Source organism: Neoarius graeffei, chromosome 9 (genome assembly GCF_027579695.1).
Source record: "Neoarius graeffei isolate fNeoGra1 chromosome 9, fNeoGra1.pri, whole genome shotgun sequence".
Classification (NCBI taxonomy): Eukaryota; Metazoa; Chordata; class Actinopteri; order Siluriformes; family Ariidae; genus Neoarius; species Neoarius graeffei.
The window spans coordinates 55323987-55345019 of NC_083577.1; the positions used below are offsets into that span (position 1 = coordinate 55323987).

The window sequence follows — 21033 nt, forward strand, 5'->3', positions numbered from 1 at the left end:
AAACTCCTTTGCTGTATGAACTCCTCCAAGTTGCTGTACTTTTTGTTTTTTGTTTTTTTTTTGTTTTTGTTGTTTTTAATCCATAGCAAGCAGGAAAATCTCATCAGCGTGGTGAAGGTCAGTCCCAGCTCCCAGCGCAGTCACTGCCTCCACACATGCTCTCCTCTAGCCAGTCAGTCGACCAGTCCAGTCCTAGCAAGAGGAAGAGGACTACCAGTCCATCCAAGGTACAGAAGAACATCGTATGTAGTTTATCAATGTTTTAAAACTTTATACATAGCCTTACAGCATGTTTTCCCTCATTCAACAAATGCACAGAACTCTGCTGATATCTGCACCAACAAACCAGTCCAACAGCAAATTCCAGCTTGGTATCTGACTCCCCAAAAACTCCAGGTTGGTTGAATTAACTTTTTGCTGTGGTTCCCCCCCGGAGAACTATATAATGTATACATTTGCAGAATGAGACCGTCTCTTTCCTTTGTACTCACAGCTCCTGGAACAGTTGCGGGCAAACAGAGCAAACCTGAAGCCAATGCAGCTTCAAATGTTAGACCAGTTGGAAAAACAACTCATTCTTATGCAGCAGCAGCAGCAGGTTTGTATGCTGTTACATAGAAATAATTGCCTATATTTACGTAATTTGTGCATCCACTTTGTGTAATCCCTGCTCACTTGTGGTTTGCAGTGTGGTAACCATGTAAGATTTTCATTCATCTTCTTTCAACAGATGAGATTAAATGCTGTTGAAGTGCGGCCCACCTCCAACGGCCCTTGTCCAAAAAGTGACCCATCACTGCCTGATTCAAAGTTGCTCCCGTCACCGTGTCATACACCAGTTGCTCTCTCCAACACGCCCAACACCACTCAGCCCTCATTCCGTACACCCTGCACCCTTCAGTCAATGGCCAACGGACCTGTTCCTATGAGCCCCTCCCCTTGCAGTACTGCTGGAGCCCTGGCTAACATGGAGAGAAACTCTGTGGGCAATAATCACTTACCAGGGCAGGGGAGCAATGGAAATGTGCCTTACCTGCAGCAAAACGCACTACCTCGTAACTGTGCAACCCCTACCAGCAGCAGCAGCACAATGAATGATCAGCTGTGGAAAAGCCAACATGTCAACTCCACTCAGGTAAGAGAACCCACTAACATTTTTTTTTCTAAAAATGATGTAGAGAAGTTTGGTATGTTTTATGGCAGAAATATTACCTTGTCCGTCATCACACAAAGCTACAGTGACGATTTCTTTTATTTATAACTAATTTTCTTTTTCTTGTGTTTTTGACAGGGGCTTAATAAAAGTCCAGGTTCGCATTTAGCAGGTCCCAATGGTGAGCAGCCACTTTCTTCCACAGGGACGTCTCCACCTACCTGCATTAGCGTTCCAAATGAGTGTGGATATTCTGCACAGGAGGCTCTCAATCCCCTTCCCTCTCCCCCTGTCCCTCACTCCTCTACCTCAGGTGGACAGCAAGGCCCTGCTCTGACCAAAGAGAGCATGCCTTCTTCAAATGGGCATTTGGCGGGGATGCCCAACAGCACTGCCGCTGCAGGACGGCCTAATCACGTCCATCAGGGCCTGGCAGGTGCTGCTGTGCCCGAACTCTGCTCACCAGCTCAACTCAGTCCAGACAATCTTCCGCTCTCAGCCTTGCTTATGGGAAAAGCCAATAGTAATGATGTTAATAAAGACAGTGGGGTGGCTGCTCTTGGCACAACAGTTAACAGCATTCACCTACAAATGGGCTCTAAGACGCAGGAGAACTCTGTGGCTTCATCACCTTGCTCGGCCATGTCTACAGCCACACCTTCACCCAAATCCACGGAGCACAACAGCGCTGGCAGCCTTAACAGCCCCAGGCTCAATGGGAAAGGTCTGGAGGACTCACAAAGCCCAATGAAGGTCGACTCTCCCTTAGTCTGCTCTAAAGCTCCAGCCCCTTCGTTTGTTCCGTGGGCATCCGTCTCCATCTACCCAAGCTCCAGGGAGGTGCTTAAAGCCTGCAGGTGGGTCCCAGTGACAGCCAGGGAATAACTAAATTTTCAAGTTAGTTGCCCCTAAGACCAGGCAGCATATAACCAAGAACATGTTTCAGTCCATGACAGGTTATGCATGTTGGTGATGTAAGAACATCATGACTAATCAATGCTACTGGGTCAAAAAACATTTAACTAAATACATTTTCTGCTACAGAGTGCTTTTGTTTGTTTAAACTGAGCTTTTTGTGGTTTTGATCCTGTGTACTTGGCATGAGAGGTATTAATGTGTGACATTTGTGTTGTGGCAGGATGGGATTTGTTGCTTATGTTGGTGCACATTTCATGGTCTGAATTCTGAAGACCAAAGTGCAGTCTCAAAAATCTTGTTTTGGAAAGCTTTTCTTGATCTAAAAAGGAAAAAAAAAATCCATAATTGTGACAGTATTTGTTGCTTATGCTTAGACTTTGACAAATTAAGACTTTATTGTGTCAGAATCGTCAGATCAACACACGGTTCTTTTGCAAGACCTGCCCTGATAAATTACTGCCATTTTTGTCTAATTCACTGTAATAAAGGTGTTAAATCGGGAAGGTGTTTTTCTCTCTCCTCCTGCAGACACCTTGGGAAAAATGGTGTATCGACGAGTAGCATCTTATTGGACCGATGTCCCCCTCCAAGGGTTCCTCCTTCACCCTTCCCTCCACTACCAAAGGACAAACTCAACCCCCCTACCCCTAGCATTTATGTGAGTATATCATGTTCTTTATTTGCTTAAGTTTGTCTTGGACATAAGCTAGGACAATTTGGCCCTGTGAGAATTGATGGTTTAAGTCATTAGATGTCTGTTGATCGTCTTACCTTGTAACAATCAAACTAAATGCCTGCAGGTAGTACTCCAGGTTTGGAGACCATAGCACTGTACAATTTAGTGTGTAAGGTACAACATGTATAGAGGAGGATTAGTCAGTCAGTGTGTGTTCTACAAATTCAACAAAATACAATAATTAAAGGACATGGGACATGGATTTTTTTCTGGGTATAATTATGTATAAAGGACATAAGAAATGCCATCTAAATCACTGCAGGGCGTCAAAAATGTGAAAATCATCACATTATTCAACTTTTTTATACATCAGCGTAAAACAATGATTCGTTAATTAGCTAAGCGGTCACGTGACCCGTGACGTCACAAAAACTTTTCAAGGAGCCAGCGCTTGGGAATCTAATGTTAAACAGGTTACCGAAATGGACACCATCGACAGTGACATTCCCGATGTTTCACAGAGATGTGAAGTTAGACCCTATCAATTCGAACCGATAGCTGGAAATTCACATGAACATAGATCTTGTCTTTACTCTGACGGGTCAGATGATTCTGAGAGTGAGAGTTCATTCAATCCCCATGAAACTGAAAGCGGTCGGCTTGATAACACATCCTGGTAAGTTAAAAACAATTCTGCTCAAAGGCTAATGATCTGTTGAAAGAAGTATTATTTTTGTATCATACATTGAAAGTTCATCATAGATCTAGCTAAAGTCCGTTGCAAGCTAGTTTTTTTTTTTTTTGCTGATATTTTTCGAGATTGATTGAGATACAATGCTTCCAGAGTCCGAGATGAAAACATTCAAAATGGCGAAACGAGTCAGAATTATGATAATCAATAATTGATACACCCAAAATTATAATACTAATCCTTACCGCATGAGGCCCATGGTAAAAACCACACTTCCAGGAGGGGCTGCCGTCTGCCTCCCAAGCCGGCCGAGAGCGCTCCTCGTCGGGCACGGCCAGGCGGGCGAATGCCCTGGTCCGTCCGCCCTGTCTAAAAAAAATAATGGTACAACTCCGAGTGAAGGTATCAATGCACTGTCGAAGCGCGCAGAAGGTGTTAGTACGCCTGTCATTATAGTGCGGACTTTCCATAGTATAGAAAATCGCCACGTTTCAATTTGTGTAACTGAACTTTGTTTCATGTCACTGGTCATATAAACCTATGTAAACAGGAAAAATGTGGAAGAGTTTGGTCGCATCTAACTACAGCCCCAAAAAATACCATTGGCCATGCTGAGCCTAGCTACATTGCTAACAGGAGTAACAGCGCGTCTGACTGACTGGGAGATCGCAATACACCATGATGTTCAATGTACGTTAAACACTCTAAAAACGAAACAATTTTCTTGTCATCCAAGACACAAAAACTATTTTGTCGCATTCGTCATCATCACGATTCACACTTCTCCATATTCATCTACCCACTTGTGCTGTACTCGAAAGTTTTTGTGACGTATGATCACGTGACAGCGGCTCTTCCGGTTGTAAAATATGTATATCGGAGTTCGAGCAGAAATGCCATATAATCATCACATATATAACGATTTTGCTGAATTTAATACATAATTTTGTATTTGTTGATGCAATTATTTCATATTTTTAATGGAAAGAAACTGATATAGCGTGCATTTATGTTTCATGTCCCATGTCCTTTAAATACATCCGATATTCACAGTTGCAATGCTGAACTCTGTTTCACTATAAGTAATTGCATCCAGTTGAGAAACAGAATCAGGACTAGGCTTGAAATTGATGCATTAAAGCCACGATAAGATGTATCCTGATAAAGGCTTCAAGACCTATTGACACACACAGTATTATACTTTATTTTGCAAAGATGATGACAAATTGCGCCACTGTAGTTTCAGTACGTTGTGTTGTAAGAAATGTAGAACAGGATTTCTCATCTCATTATCTGTAGCCGCTTTATCCTGTTCTACAGGGTCGCAGGCAAGCTGGAGCCTATCCCAGCTGACTATGGGCGAAAGGCGGGGTACACCCTGGACAAGTCGCCAGGTCATCACAGGGCTGACACATAGACACAGACAACCAATCACATTCACACCTACGCTCAATTTAGAGTCATCAGTTAACCTAACCTGCATGTCTTTGGACTGTGGGGGAAACCGGAGCACCTGGAGGAAACCCACGGGAAGAACATGCAAACTCCGCACAGAAAGGCCTTCGCCGGCCACGGGGCTCGAACCCGGACTTTCTTGCTGTGAGGTGACAGCGCTAACCACTACACCACTGTGCCACCCCTAGAACAGGATTTATAATGTGTAATTTTCTTATTATTATTGACGTTATTTTAATCATTTTTAGTGCCATAAATGCATTTCATAACCAACATTTATTAACATGGAAAGATTAGGCTAAATAAAAATTCATGTCATCGCCCCTCTACTGCTGTCTGACGTCTGTCTTGAATGCACGAGCATGTGACACCAGTTGAATTGTACATACGAGGGAATAGCAGTGGTAGGGATGTTAACCGATGACCGTTTGACCGGTGGTTGACCGAATCAGCGTCAACCGGTTAATTTTTTTTTTGGTTGTCAGTTAAAAAAAAAAATCAGTCGTTTTGAAGCTGCCGATTTTGGAGCGGAGAACCTGGAATTCTGTGTTGTAAACGCTTGGGGCATGCCATGCGGTGCAAGGACGACAGCTGACAAATCAGAAACACCCATTCAGTCATGTCCCGCCCCAGTTGAAGACAGCTGCCACTCGGCGTAAGAAAAGTGTAGACACAGGCTTTTTAGCTTACAAATTACTATTGTGTTTTTTTTAATTATTATTAGAAGGCACATCGAGTTTAGTCCTGCCTTGGCCAGTGCATTCTGAAAGTATGTTTCGGTCTGTAGCCAACAATGCATGTTATTGCAGATCACATCTCTCCACACAAACTAAAGGCGCAGATGCCGACTTTTTCACGGCTGAATCGTGCAGATCCGTTTTTTTTTTTTAGGGGGGGCATTGGAGTGTCTGAATAATTTCATCAGAGTAAATTCTGTATTAAAATTACTAAATAAGCAAATGCTGTTACAGTCCATGAAACATAGGAAGTATGAGAAGAAAACAGTAAATCAGAAAGCTGCGCACGTTTGCACAGCTTCCGCGAAAACGTGCGCAGCTTTCTGATTTACTGTTTTCTCATACTTCCTATGTTTCATGGACTGTAACGGCATTTGCTTATTTAGTAATTTTAATACAGAATTTACTCTGATGAAATTATTCAGGCACTCCAACGCCCCCCCCCCCCCCCCCCCCCCCCCCTTAAAAAAAATCGGATCTGCACGATTCAGCTGTGAAAAAGGCGGCATCCGCCAAAAGGCGCGCCGATTGCATCCCTGTAAATTAAACTCATAGGTTAACCGACTTTAACCGGCTAATGAGGCTCGGTGGTCGGCCAAGATTTTTTTTTTTAGTTTTCGCCATCCCTAAGCAGTGGTGATTTTTAAGTTTCCTCATCCCTACAAATTATTTTCTGGAGGTGGGGGGGATGTGGATGTGTGCGGCAGGAGTTGCTCACTGCACTCATTTTAAAATGTATGTTGATCGAGACTGATCGACCTGCATTTGAAACTGAGCAGTTTCACACTCCAACTCAAAGATGGGGGCTGGGGGAGTGGGAGTACACATGTGATTTTTAGATGTTAACCCCTGCCCCCCCCAAAAAAAATTTAATGATGCGGAGATGTACTAAATGATCTACTCTTCATCAGTGTTGGCCTTGCAAGGGCCAGCATGATTTTAACCAGTAGATGGCGTTTTGAGCCATTCTCGACCCATAAAATGCTAAATTGTGTTAAAATGGGAATTTTGTCAATCTTTACACCAGTATTGGTATTTCATTACAGTACAAGTCATATCACTTGGTTGATAGCTCACGAAACTCATTTGTGTGAAGTGCCTAACTCTTTTCAGACAGTATAAACTGGAGTGTGTACATACACAGTTGATGGTGACTACCCTTTGGATTGATACTATACAGATTTGCTCTGGATAGTATGAAAATTCTGAGCAGTAGTGTATGGCGGGCTGTTACTGTATTATTTTTGTTATAAGTTCACATGTGCCAAATGATTTGAGGATGTAGGACGGATTTGCCCTGCATGCCTTATGTTTGACGTGCCATAATGATTCCTTCCGATAAGCTTACCTGTATTATATTTATTTATTAAGCATACTTCAACACAGTCAAGATCCCAGTCACAAATTTCATGCTCTGTATTCTTCTGCATCTGGTGTTGCTGCCCAGTGTGTAACAAGATGTAGAGGCTCATAATGAATATTAAATGGAAATCGGGTGATGCATCTCAGAGAAGCAAATTTCATCTTTTTGTTTTTGTTTTGATATTCAACAGCAAAATTCTAAGTATGAAGGTACAAGTAAAAATATTAAGGTGGTGAAAAAACTGTCATTAAAAATGTAACTTGGTAATTATCTACAACTTATTATTACATCTACGACTGATGTAGATGTGTTTTACTAAATCATTTACTGATGTTACTGCGTTGTAAGTGGTTAGCACAGTCGCCTCACAGCAAGAAGGTTCTGGGTTCGAACCCAGCAGCTGGCGAGGGCCTTTCTGTGTGGAGTTTGCATGTTCTCCTCGTGTCTGCGTGGGTTTCCTCCGGGTGCTTCGGTTTCCCCCACAGTTCAAAGGCATGCAGGTTAGGCTAATATGGGACGGCCTTGGGCTGAGGTGCCCTTGAGCGAGGCACCGAACTCCCGACTGCTCCCCGGGCACTGTTAGCATGGCTGCCCATTGCTCATGTGTGTGTTCACTGCTTCAGATGGGTTAAATGCAGAGAGGAAATTTCACAAATGTGTGATGAATAAAGTTGTGCTTTCTTTCTTTTCCTTATTTATTTGCTGTCTGTACACTTTAAATTAGAGTGGTGGCTACAAATATCGACACCTTAACGATCTTTTGGCCATTGCAAAAGTAGAAAGCACTTTCAATACGCAAGTTGTGCATGAATAATTACTCAAACTTCCACAGGGGGAAAAAGAGTTGATTCCCGATTACTTACCGTATCAGATCACGTGACACTGTTGCACAATTATTGACATCCACATGATTATTTAAAAAAACCCCACACAATCCAATATCGCAAGCCTGCAATATGTGAGTGGCATTGGGTAGGAGACAGCAGAGAATTACTCCATTTGCAGCACAAAATTCTGCTGTCGCAAGGGAGACATGGGTGGAATGTCCATCAACAAAGAAAATGACAGGAAACTGAATGTGTTTCTCCTTCACAAACGACAAAATGCTTCAGAAATTCAAAGAACAAATCACTGTCCATCCAACCATTGTCAGTATGGCCATAAATGGCTTCTGGGAAATCCGACAAACCTATATTCCTGAATCTCTGGCCAAGGACGACAATTAAAGGAGGCAAGTAATCCCCTAAGGCATTGAAGCATGCCATAACTGATTTGACACTTTGTGTTGGAAACAACTTGGTACAGATGTTAACACCTGATTACTTGTAACGCAAAGGGGAAATCCACTCTCATCTGCGTTGAAAATGTGCCTTGGATTGTTAAGATTCTGAAAAATCCGGTACCACCTCCTCCAAAAAATGAATTAAGACCCTTGTACTAACCCTGAAGCATTTCAAAATTGATGGAGGCTCATTCTCTCCCAAGAAGTTGCGGAACCCGTTCTGTTATCTCTGGATGCCTCTTTCGAAATGGGTAAAACCATCCTTTGCCTGGCAGATTATTGGTGATTGGCATTGGTGAATGGTGTTTAGATACAAAATGGTGACTCTGTCAAATGAAAGAGTAAGAAACCAAAGTAGGTTTCAACAAGGATGTCATGAAATATTAGGGAATTTGATAAGTAAAAACATGTCCATGATCTTTCCACCATGCTTACCTGTGATGATAACGTCCGGGTTTTCCTGAAATTGCTGATAGAGCTTAATTTAAAATAATAATAATAAAAAATTCCATCTTGGGTAACAAGCTGTCATCAGACAAGAGCAAAGGGTGGGGGGAGGGGGTGGGGCCTTCCGGTTGATTGATTAACCAATAATAACTGAATCTCATCTCATTATCTGTAGCCGCTTTATCCTGTTCTACAGGGTCGCAGGCAAGCTGGAGCCTATCCCAGCTGACTACGGGCGAAAGGCGGGGTACATCCTGGACAAGTCACCAGGTCATCACAGGGCTGACACATAGACACCCATTCACACTCCCATTCACACCTACGGTCAGTTTAGAGTCACCAGTTAACCTAACCTGCATGTCTTTGGACTGTGGGGGAAACCGGAGCACCCGGAGGAAACCCACGCGGACACGGGGAGAACATGCAAACTCCACACAGAAAGGCCCTCGCCGGCCACGGGGCTCGAACCCAGACCTTCTTGCTGTGAGGCGACAGCGCTAACCACTAAAATTATTTTAAATCTGAAAAGGTGTCTAATTATGGGCTGTCGATAATTGTAGCCACCATTCTAGTAATTGTAGAAGTTGATACAGTATATGTTTCAAGCTCTTTTAGATTTAATGGGGGCAATGTCCAACAAAAAGTCTCTCTAATTTTAAATACTGTTGGTTTCTTTTTTTAATGAAATTATTAGTGAATTAAGTCTTTTATTTTCTGATTGTTATAGAACATTTGAGTTTGGCGCTTTAGTGAAGATGCAGTTCAAGATTCACCCAAATGCTGTTTAATTCTACAGAAGTTAGGAAACAGGAAAACCCTGAGCTGCAAGGTCATGGCACTGCACAACTGGATTTTGAGCGCAGTGTAAAAACAGACAAATATTTGAAATCTGTGAACCGTACCTTTTGCAGAAGTGGGGTAGAGTACGGGGCTATGCATGGCTTTGTGTCATGCTTTCCTCAACAAATTGGGCCTCATTGCATATCGCCTGTTAGAAAGGTCACAGTCAAAGGAGAATGGCTTAAAACCTTGAAATAAACTTTCAGTTTAACTCTTGTTTTTACACTTTCCACAGTTGGAGAGCAAGAGGGATGCGTTCTTTCCCCCGCTTCACCAGTTCTGCACTAATGCGGCCAACCCTGTTACAGTTATCCGGGGCCTCGCTGGAGCACTTAAGCTAGGTACGCATGTCTGTATTTCTGGGTTTGTATGTCTGTGTCTGTTTTCCTTTTCCCTCTGGGTTTAAAGCACATAGCACTCATGATTTATTATTTGATGTGCTAAAAAGTAGCCATTCTGGGAAGCAGCTGAGTGTGTTATAACTGTTGTGTTGTTTAATTACGAGTCATGGAGCTTGGGAAACATTAGTTGTCTGAAGCTGCCAGTGAGAGTGGACTTCTTGCTGTGTGTGTGTGTGTGTGGTTTTTTTTTTTTTTTTTTTTTTTTAAACCTCATCAGATCATACAAGGCAACAGCACCACCTGTAAGTTAAAACTGTCATTACAGGTAGCATCTTAAAGCACAACAGCTACATTTGGAAAAGATCAGTCATCAACACTTCCCACCCTGAAGCCAGCATTTTGACTGGTCACCATGAACTTTGATTTGCCATTGGGGGAATTTTGTTTTACTTGTACTCAGTATAGAATGGATTATTAGTAAGGTATAGATATATGCCCTTATATACCCTGATAACTTATGACACATGATCCATAGTGTCCTTAATATTGCAATGAGTACCTGCAATCTCCTGTTTTCTGGTATGTCATTTATACTCGTCACATAATTGGTGGCCTGGTTTCTCTCCAGATGTGCATTCACCTGAGCACGTTCACATGCATTCAAACTAATGCCATGTTGCCAACTTGTTATACTGCCAGTGTTTTATTATTCTATGTAGTTCTCAATCCCCCCCCGTTGAGATGGTTTATTGGTTTTGAATACTTTTGCATTGCCTGTATGTGTCCGATTGTGACAGTGTATTGGGGACTTGGATAATTACATGCTTCTCTCTCCATTCTTCTCTCTTCACTCATGTGCCTCAGACCTTGGTCTGTTCTCCACTAAGACCTTGGTAGAGGCAAACCCAGATCACCTGGTGGAAGTGAGGACTCAGTTTTCTCAGCCCACTGATGAGAACTGGGACATAACTGGCACCAGGAAGACATGGCGCTGCGAGAGTAGCCGATCTCATACCACTATCTCCAAGTACGCGCAATACCAGGCCTCCTCCTTCCAGGAGTCTCTGCGTGTAAGTACCACTTGCTCCTCTTACCCATGATTTGAAGTCATCATTTTTTTTTTTTTAATAATAAAGGTTATCAGTCTCAGTTTCATCAATTTAATCATATCTGTTCTTGTTCCATTAACTATTTCTTCCACCACTGCATGTATTCAGGTCAAGGTTTCGTTAACTAACATGCATTCAATCAGCTTTCTAAAAATGCTTATCTAACATATATATTTGTATGTATGTAAAATTATATTTTATAAATTCAACTGTGTGTAATTTAAACGCTTAAATTGATGCTTCAGTTACATTTAAGTGAAATACTTAAGCATTCTTCAGTTACATTGTACAGGTAGTCGTCAACTTACGACTGCGTTTGGTTACGACTGACCGGTCGTAAACCGATCTGGTTGTAAGTCGGCCTATGTTAAATGAACATAAGTATATTGTGATGTGTAATGATATTATAATCATCTTAAAGTCTTATTTTATCAACATTTTCTTATTTCATTACCTTGGCTCATTATTTGGTTTAAGTCAAACACTGCATACTACACTGCGTACAGTACAATTCGTTTAATATGTGCAAAACAAAAACAAAAAAAACGAAATACAGGTGTGAAAAATAGAAGACATTTTAGTTCGAAACATACCAAAATACAAATGTAAAACATAGCAAAATACAAAATTTAGTGACCGCTGGCATCACTGGTGCTTGGCTGTGGGTCGTCTATGTCGTCATCAGCTGTTGCAGCGCTCGGGCTGGCGGGAGCATTTGCTCGTTTCATAAACCTGGAGCTGGGGTGGAAACTGTATGACTGAGTGCGCAAGGGAGCGCGAGAGAGACTGTGCATGTGCCTGGAGCTGGGGCGGAAACTGTTGTACGCGGTGAGAGGCGCTGCCCGGAGCTGGGGCGGAAACTGTCGTACGTTCAGCTGGGAAACACTTGCCAGTCATAACCAGACGGTTGTAAAGTCGATCGGTCGTAAGTCGCATAAGTCGTAAGTCGACGACTACGTGTATTCTAAAATTTCCAAGGGTGCCAATAAGTGGCAAATGTTTTTGTTGAAAATAATTATTTCTTAGTGAGAGATTTGTTTTTCTCTGAATACATTTCAGTTAAAGGTTGGGTTTTTCTCATTTTGTCAGTGGGAGATGAAGCTTCACCAAAAGGTGGATCCCCCCCCATATAATATAAAAATAAGTAGCTAAAATTTAGCTGATGCTGATTCAAGTAGTTACTATGTTTGATACATGAGACGATCAAAGGGTAGCATACCACAAGATGTTGTCACATGGCCACAACATGATGCTGCCCCAAGCATTTCTAAGGTCCCAACCTTAACTGCTCATGACTACATATTTGGCTTATTAGTAGAGAATTTGTCAGATTGAACTAGAAAAGGGTGAAGTTTCTTAAGTTCCCTGAGGGAACCCTCCCAAAGGGATCAGTAAAGTTTTATCTAATCTAAGTGGGCTTTAGACAAAGGAAACGTCTGTAGTTAGTCGATGTGGAACCAACTCTGAAATAAGAGTTGGATCAACTCGGCAGAGCCCAGCATCAGGCCTATGAATTAGTGGTATCGTGAAAGGCTTTGTTGTTTATTAGGCTTGGCAAACTCAAAAAAAGTTCTTAACACTAGATGGTTTAACTGTTTTGAGGAAAGGCAAAGTCTTTTAAAAGCTATTAAAGACCATAAAAGAAGCAGTCATCCAGAGATGCCTGTGTCGAAGTAATTAGTAGAAATCAACAGGTTGCAAAATGTCAGAGTAACAGCTGGCAAAATGTGCCGATGCCTATCTGCAGGTTTCTTGCGAAAGATGGAGTTAGTTGTCTTAATGTCTGGGGTGCATTCCAGCCTAAGATGAAAGTATGGCTAAAAACAATGGAATGATTTAACGCTGAGGAATATTAACAGGTTTTAATTGATATTTTCCTAGTAGAAACAATCGAGTTCAAAATGAACTGCTGATTTTGTTGCTAGCTTTCTGCTCGGCCCCATTTTTCTATGGAAGTTTGAACATTTTGGTCAGCGCTCAGTGTTTGATTCATATTTATATAAAAAAAAAACCCAATCAAAAACTAAACTGCCCTAGCACTAGCTGTGCTTAAATTAGTACTTAGCCTAGATATAGTGATAGTGGCTCAAAAGTTGCATGTAATTAATAGTTTAAACACCTTGACCAAGACTAGTGGTTGAAGTGTGATGGCAGAACGATTTAATTGTATTGGTAAACTCAGCAGACCTTGTTTGCCAACATATTGTTGTTGACTACATGTCTGTGGAATAGGATTGTTAAATCAAAAGCTTGGCTCAAATAATTGTAATTTTGTGATCTTTTAGCTTTGTAAGGTTTTTTCCCTGTCAAATGGGTTGTTCTGATTTTCAGTATACACTGTGATCAAAAGTATGTGGGCACTGGACCATGACTCCTTTTTGTGCTGGTTGAACATCCTATTCCAAAAGCATGGTATTAATTTGGAAACTCTACTCGAAAACAAAACCCCCAAAATTAAGAATTTAAAAGAAACAAATATCTAAAAGAAGAGTTTTTTTTTTTTTGTCCCCCCCCAATAAGAATAAATGCATCTCCTGTTCCAAACTCCAGCCCAGTTGGTGGCAGTAATGCACCTTTTTAAGTTGGTTTGCCAACCACCAAAAAAATCCTAAAGAAGAAATCCCCGCAACAAAATATGGATTAAAAGTATTTGATGGTAGGACGCTTTGCATAAAGTTTTCAGTCAAATTTGCAAAAAATAAAAATGCTCCGTTTCTCATAATCCAATGAATGTGGATAGAATAAAACGGTTATTCCACTCAATCTTGTCACACGTGGCTTATAGCCAGCTTGGCTGTCAGCTTCTGTACGACTTGATTTCATGGAATAACTTTTTTTTTTTTTTTAATCATATTTAAAAATATAAATTAAAAAAAATTAAATTAATGATGTACAATTAGATCAATTTTAACTGGGCCAAAGATGTATGTATATTTGGGTTGCTGTCGTCTTGATGCTTTAAGCCCACAAAGATTACTTATAATACAAGTCACTTCAGAAACAGTTTCTTTTACTTCCTTTACTTGCTCTTAAGTGGTGTCTAAGGCAAAAGCTGTCAAAGGGCTGTCAAGATTTGCAGTGTGTTTTGGTGAAATTGGGGGAGGGGGGTTTATTAAAAAATAAATATATGTTGCATTTGACTTGCCGCTGAAAAGGTAAGTCGGCACTCAGAATAACACTTTCAGCTTGTGTGCGTTTGAGCTAAAAAGTGGGGGGAAAAATGAATGCCCCCATGTTCACCTTTTGTTAGCAATAAGCAAGCCAGCTAATTGATGTGGTGTATTTTGAGGAGGAAATTGGTTATCTGCATAGTCTGTTTTAGATTTAAAGGTCCCATGGCATGGTGGTTTGTTGATGCTTTAAACGGGCTCGTGGAGGTTTCCGGATGTTATATCCGCAGCCTTTCTCTAAATGAACCCTCGGCACGTAGATATAGCCTCCTGGGAGAAAGCCCCATTTCAGCGCTTTTCCCAGTGCGTCGTTTTGCTAATGAGAAGCAGGAGGCGGGGAAGGGTAGAGGGTGGGGGCGGGTCTTATAATTAATATTCATGAGATGTAAACGTGTTACCTCTGATTGGCTAACAGCACTGTGACGCTACCTCTAGTGGGTCAGAACAAGCGGATGTGGGTGTCTTACTATGGCGAGAGAGAAGGAACAAACCGCGAAGGGAAAAATACCGCGCGCTGACGTCATTAAGGTGCGACGCGAGGAAATAAAATAAATTCAACAAACGTTTGGGTTTTTACTGAACAAACAAACAAATAAAATGAACGAGTGACTTAAAAAAAAGAATGTGGGTGTCTTTGTAAAAACTGTTTTGATTGGCTATTATAACAGAGCATGCTGCATGCTTTTTGGTTTTGTAGCGCAGAGTACCTGGCTAACTGCAGGAAGCGGTTAGCTGCACAGCTAATGTAGCCATTGCAAGGCTAACGTGGCACCGATTTTAAAACACGGCAAAACATAAGCTCATAAGTTACAGTCAATTTCCAGACTAAACTCAGTTTAACAGAGCATGCTGCATGCTTTTTGGTTTTGTAGCGCAGAGTACCTGGCTAACTGCAGGAAGCGGTTAGCTGCACAGCTAATGTAGCCATTGCAAGGCTAACTTGGCACCGATTTTAAAACACGGCAAAACGACTTAACAGTTATACACTTACTTGTTCGGTGTTTGTGGCTGATGCGGCAGGGATGCTTGGTACGGACCCAGGCAGTTGATGTGCAAAATCTGCCCTGTACTGTCCCAAGTTGTGGAAACATTCCTCAGGAAAATGCTTCTGACAAACATACACCGTCTTAGGTAGACTCGACGGCGTATTATTGGAGTAAATAAAATTAAGCCACTGCGTCTTCAGGGGCTCTCCTGTCGGCAGTAAAAACAGACTCCTTTCTGTGTTGTCACATCCATGTACAGCGCAACTTCCATGTTTGGTGGCAACTTTTGAGCTGGGCGGGCAATCCATACAGTGGGTGGGAATCCAGAGGGGGGTTGTGGGGATCACCTCCCTTGCTGACGTAGGCAAGGGAAGAGTTTTGACGCGCCATTCTCAAATGTTGGGCATAGTTTGGTTTACAGATTATGAAATTTCTAGCCACTGGGGTGACTTAAGAAGGTCAGAGGAACTCATTTTAACGTTAAAAAACCTCAAAGTGAAAATTTCATGCCATGGGACCTTTAAGAACCTAATGTCTGCATGTTGACTGATCTAAAGCAAATAATTGTACATGCAGTGTACTTCATTTAAAGGTTGTTAAATAACTGTGTAGCCATGTAGATGACATCACACTCTGGAGTTGAGAAGTACCAAAGTAGGAATTCTGAGTTAAGAGCCCCCCCCGGTCTAAGATCTAGAGTTAGAAGTTACAGCCTCCAGTCAAATGCAGTAATACAACTGGTGCAAACAGGTAGGAGCTGGGAAAACGTGAGCGTGAAATCTACTGCAGAGAAGAGGTTGATTTGTTATGGCATTCTTATGAGAGTGAGAACCTGCTGTCTAGTCTCTTTTTCCCCTTTGCAGTGTGGCTGTGTATAAATTCCCCCTACAGTTAACATAGGAACTCTTGGGTCAAAGGAATTAAAGGCATTCTAAACAAGTTTTAACAAATATTTTATTACCAGTTGTGCTGTTTCAAATAATTTAATTTGCTCTTTTGATATTTTAATTTTTCTTAGTTTTTGCAAATGGAATACAAAATACCCTGTATCTTACTTGAAATGGTTCATAATGATTCTTTCTCTTTGGCTCATTTTCAGGAGGAGAATGAAAAGAAAGGACAAAAGGAGCACTCGGACACAGAATCGGCTCCTGCAGAAAAGTAAGACTCCTTATGATAAAGACCAGACAGGCTGTTGCAATATTGCATCTCAAGGCATCCTAGATTTAAATAAAATGCTCCCCCCCCCCTTCTCCCCTCCCCCTTTCCTCCTTCCCCATCCTCTTTTCTTCTTCCAGTTTGGTACGACGACGGAGAGGTCCCTTTAAGCATATCAAGTTTGGGACAAACATTGACTTGTCAGATGAGCGAAAGTAAGTGTGTCGGCTCTCCGTTGAAAAGAAGGTCTTAATTCATATTCATGATCATTTTTAATGCTTTAATTTATTAGTATTGTTTAGATGCAGTAATTAAGCTGTCCAGAACTTCAGATTGGACCACGTAACTGTGTTCTGGAAAAATGCATAGTCTAGTCATGAAAGTGAATAGTCCAGAGTAACTTGTGACATTACATACTTTTATTATGAAAGTTCCAATTTGCAGTAGAAGAAATAAATCCTCATCTTGACTGTAACAGATGAAAAGAGACGAAGCCTTTGTCACACATATATTAGAGCACAGTGAAAATTATTTTTTTGCATTTAATCCATCTGAAGCAATGGAAAAAACACACCCAGAGTAGTGTGCAGCTGCACTGCAGTGCTAGGGGAGCACTTGAGGGTTGGGTGCTTTACCCAAGGGCACGTCAGCCATGGATGGTAGAGGGAGTGGAAAGTGCTGTTCACTCCCCGTATCCACACCTTTTCCTGCTGGTCCAGGGAATTGAACCAGGGACCTGTTCCTGAAGCTGGCTGCACCATTGAAAGTTGATGATGCATGTTGAAGTCTTTATTTGTCACACATGTATTACAGCACAGTGAAACGGCTCGACATTTAATGGTCGTCCGACTGTCCGGGACAACCAAATGTTTGGTCTGGTCAAGTCAAATCTGCGTCTGCCGGTCTGACAGGACAAGTTGAATATTTCTTGAAAATTACCATTTTTATAGGAACTATTCAAATTACATCAATAAAGTTCCAACAAAACTATTTCAATAACCTTGATCTGGCTGTGTTATTGTTTACGAAATTCTGGAGAAGCTGAGTACGGGGGGGGGTGTGTTAAAAAAAATAATTAAAAATAACCACACCGTAATATTTAATTATAGATTATTAGATTTTGAATTCATCGAAATCAGAGAAATGGCAATCAAATACCTCAATAAAATAAATATCTGTGGTGAATCTTCATTTCATTCAGACATTCATTGTATTTTTCTTTTGTATGGTGTACAAAAGAAAAATACAATTAATGTATTTTTCTTTATACATTAATGATCACAAATGTTGTAAAATATTTTGTGGGAGTTGTATGACACTTTTATGACCGTTTCTGGTTTTTTTTTTAAATTATTTATTTATTTATTTATTTACTGGATTAATCAAGATTTAACTTTTATTTCCTCCAAAAGCTATGCACCATAATGGGGCTTTGGATAGTTTGTTTTTTGTTTTGTTTGTTTGTTTTTAAATTGTTACAGTTAAAATTTGAAGATTTAACAATTATTCGCCGAAGGCAAAGTGAATATCAGTGAATAATGACCTCGACTTTGTCTCAGTTATTAATTATTCACCGATATTCATGGAGCCTGAGACAGGTAATTGTTTTAGTATAAATACACAGGTGATTTTATTTTAAAATCCTATTAAAAGGAAAATAATTTATTTCAAACTTCAAAAGCGGTATGGTGATTGTAATAAGGATGTGGCACAGGTTTGTCACTTATCTACACTGAGTCACATAAAATACTTTCGTTTTGAAATGGATAAAATAAATCACAATTCCACCTTACCTTTGAATAGTTTTAGACCAAACTTGTAGCATCTTTAGTGCTTTTAGGAACAGCATTTTCTTTCATAATTTGTAATTCTTCCTCACTTACGGTGACGAAGCGAGTGGTTACCATTTTGCCGAGTGACTCGAGGTGATTATCGAGAAATAATCCGGATTTCTGGACCAATCAGTGTGTGCGATTTCTTATCACCTGCATATTTATACTAAAAACCTTTTTTAAGCAGGTATAGTTATGATGATTAAACTTTTGTTAACTACTTTCCTTTCATTGAACTAGTAAATGTAGAAGTGAAAAATCTTGCTCCTTGTCCGACTGGACAAGTGGATTAAAAAGTTAATGTCGAGCCTTGTGAACAACTTTTCTTTGCATATCCCAGCTTGTTAAGAAGTTGGGGTTGGAGCATGTTGAAACAGAATATGAGAAGTGTGCAGTTGTTAACTGATGTTTTATCACCTTTCCTCTGTTATGCAGGTGGAAGCTGCAGCTGGCTGAATTGAGTAAGCTGCCTGCATTCGCTCGCGTCGTTTCTGCAGGGAACCTGCTCACTCATGTGGGCCATACCATCCTGGGCATGAATACTGTCCAACTCTATATGAAGGTCCCAGGCAGCAGGACACCAGGTCTGTGATGTGACTCACTTCCTGTGCAAGTGACTGACACCATGCATGCACCCTCACGTGCACATGATAAACATGTTAAATGTTCAGTAATTTTCAAATGCTGATGTGCCACTAATATTTTGGTTCAGGGCATCAAGAAAACAACAACTTCTGTTCAGTCAACATTAACATCGGCCCAGGAGACTGTGAGTGGTTTGCCGTACCCGAGTCATACTGGGGTGTTCTGAATGATTTTTGTGAGAAGTAAGTTGGTTAAAACCGTATAGTATCATATGAGATACAAAAATATAGCAATGAGTCTTTTATATGGAATTTTCATACACCATTATACTCTATATTGACCTCTATGCCAATTGTTTCTTAATTGTGTAGGAACAACATAAATTTCCTGATGGGCTCGTGGTGGCCGAACCTGGAAGACTTGTATGAAGCTAATGTACCAGTGTATCGCTTCATCCAGAGACCAGGAGACCTGGTGTGGCTTAACACGGGCACAGTACACTGGGTGCAGGCCATTGGCTGGTGCAATAATATAGCCTGGAATGTGGGCCCTCTCACTGGTAACTATAAAAGATGTATTGTTTTTGATACTGGCTGACCTTTGTACATAAGCTTTTACAAACTGTTTTTAATCTTAAATTTCTATCGGAGTTCAAACTGAATGGGAGATATAATCCCAGTGTCACAGAATTTAAAAGCAAAATCTGTGTGTTGTCGTTAACGTAAAGTAATATATCCCTCTCTTACTTCAGCACACCAGTACAAGTTGGCAGTGGAGCGCTACGAGTGGAACAAACTCCAGAGTGTCAAATCCATTGTTCCCATGATTCACCTTTCTTGGAACCTGGCCAGAAACATTAAAGTATCAGACCACAAGCTCTTTGAGATGATCAAGTGAGTCGTCTTGATGTCCAAACACTGTGCCAAGAACATATCCGTATCATACCACGTGTATATATAAATAACATCTTGGAGTAATTAATTTATTTTTACTTAGTGTTCCAGGTGAGGTTAAACTATGAAACAAAGGGTGCTCGTGGTCATTATGATGTTTGTTTATGGTGGCAGGTACTGTTTGCTGAAGACACTGAAGCAGTGTCAGATGCTCAGGGAGGCTCTGATAGCTGCAGGCAGGGAGCTGGTATGGCATGGAAGGACCAAGGATGAGCCAGCACACTACTGTAGCATTTGTGAGGTATGGGGTGCACTCTGATCTACAGTACTGGTTAAACATCTATCAATTTAATAAATAATTTCTGTAGATCTTTTAATCTGAGATTATGCCAGGGCTCTACTTTTAATTATTGCACTGCTGCCCGCCTGCCCTGCCCCCCCTCCCCTTTTTTTTTTTTTTTTTTAAACCTACCTACTTATTTATTTATTGTGCTTGGGAAATTCCTGAATTGAGTAGGAAATTTTGCAAATGATTGAGTGATGAACTAACTTGCTTTGATCAGTTTAAATCAATACATTCTCTTGAATATCATGGGTTGATGCAGAGCCAACAGCTGTTAAACTACTTCATCAGGAATTTAAGACAATATTTTTTTAACAAATGCATTACTTCCTTCCACATAGACGTTAATGACTTACTTTTTTCAACCCCAGGTTCTGAACAGTGTTCCTATGTGGGTTTATTAATTGATGTAAACAATACCCATGGCTCTTTGTCCCATCTTGCACCACCAGGAGGCTCTGAATTACCATCACAAAGGCCCTCATTCATCAAAGATGCACATGGTTAAACGAATCATAACTGCCATATGCAGATTCCACCAATAGCTCCCTTATTTATCAATTTCATCTTTGGTGTAGCTGAACATAAAATTTCAGTCTGGTGGAGGGCATGTGAATTTGAACAGATTTGTTTATACGTCAGTCTGGGTGCTCCAGTCTACACTTATTACCCACATTTTTTTTTTTTTTAATCAGTAAAGGGTGTGTGTGTTTGCATATTTTTAATCAGCTTTTGTGTTTTGATGGCTCTCCTTTTTAGGTTGAGGTCTTTGACCTTCTGTTTGTCACCAGTGAGAGCAACTCGCGGAAGACATATGTGGTGCATTGTCAGGATTGTGCTCGTCGAGGCAGTCCGAACCTTGACAACTTTGTAGTTTTGGAGCAGTACAAGATGGAGGATCTCATGCAAGTCTACGACCAGTTCACATTAGTGCGTCACTGTCCTTAATTCATTCAAATATTAAGTGTCATGCCTTTCCTGATGGTATACTCTTCTAGTAAGCAATTTGTAGTAAGTACTTAATTCTAGCTAATTTGTTTTACTCTTTTCTTAA

General features: G+C 40.9%; 1 protein-coding gene across 2 annotated transcripts in view; it reads left to right on the forward strand.

The window, feature by feature from the left end:
* kdm6a (lysine (K)-specific demethylase 6A) overlaps positions 1-21033 on the forward strand; it is a 75168-nt gene that overhangs the window by 53261 nt on the left and 874 nt on the right. For both annotated transcript variants that reach the window (XM_060929838.1, XM_060929839.1), the window contains 16 exons: positions 87-227; positions 319-396; positions 494-598; positions 731-1135; positions 1292-2010; positions 2600-2729; positions 9798-9903; positions 10768-10973; positions 16268-16329; positions 16467-16541; positions 18594-18742; positions 18871-18985; positions 19115-19302; positions 19495-19636; positions 19811-19937; positions 20739-20909. In XM_060929838.1, the coding sequence (XP_060785821.1) occupies positions 87-227; positions 319-396; positions 494-598; positions 731-1135; positions 1292-2010; positions 2600-2729; positions 9798-9903; positions 10768-10973; positions 16268-16329; positions 16467-16541; positions 18594-18742; positions 18871-18985; positions 19115-19302; positions 19495-19636; positions 19811-19937; positions 20739-20909 (2919 nt within the window). The remainder of the gene's footprint in view (positions 1-86; positions 228-318; positions 397-493; positions 599-730; positions 1136-1291; positions 2011-2599; positions 2730-9797; positions 9904-10767; positions 10974-16267; positions 16330-16466; positions 16542-18593; positions 18743-18870; positions 18986-19114; positions 19303-19494; positions 19637-19810; positions 19938-20738; positions 20910-21033) is intronic.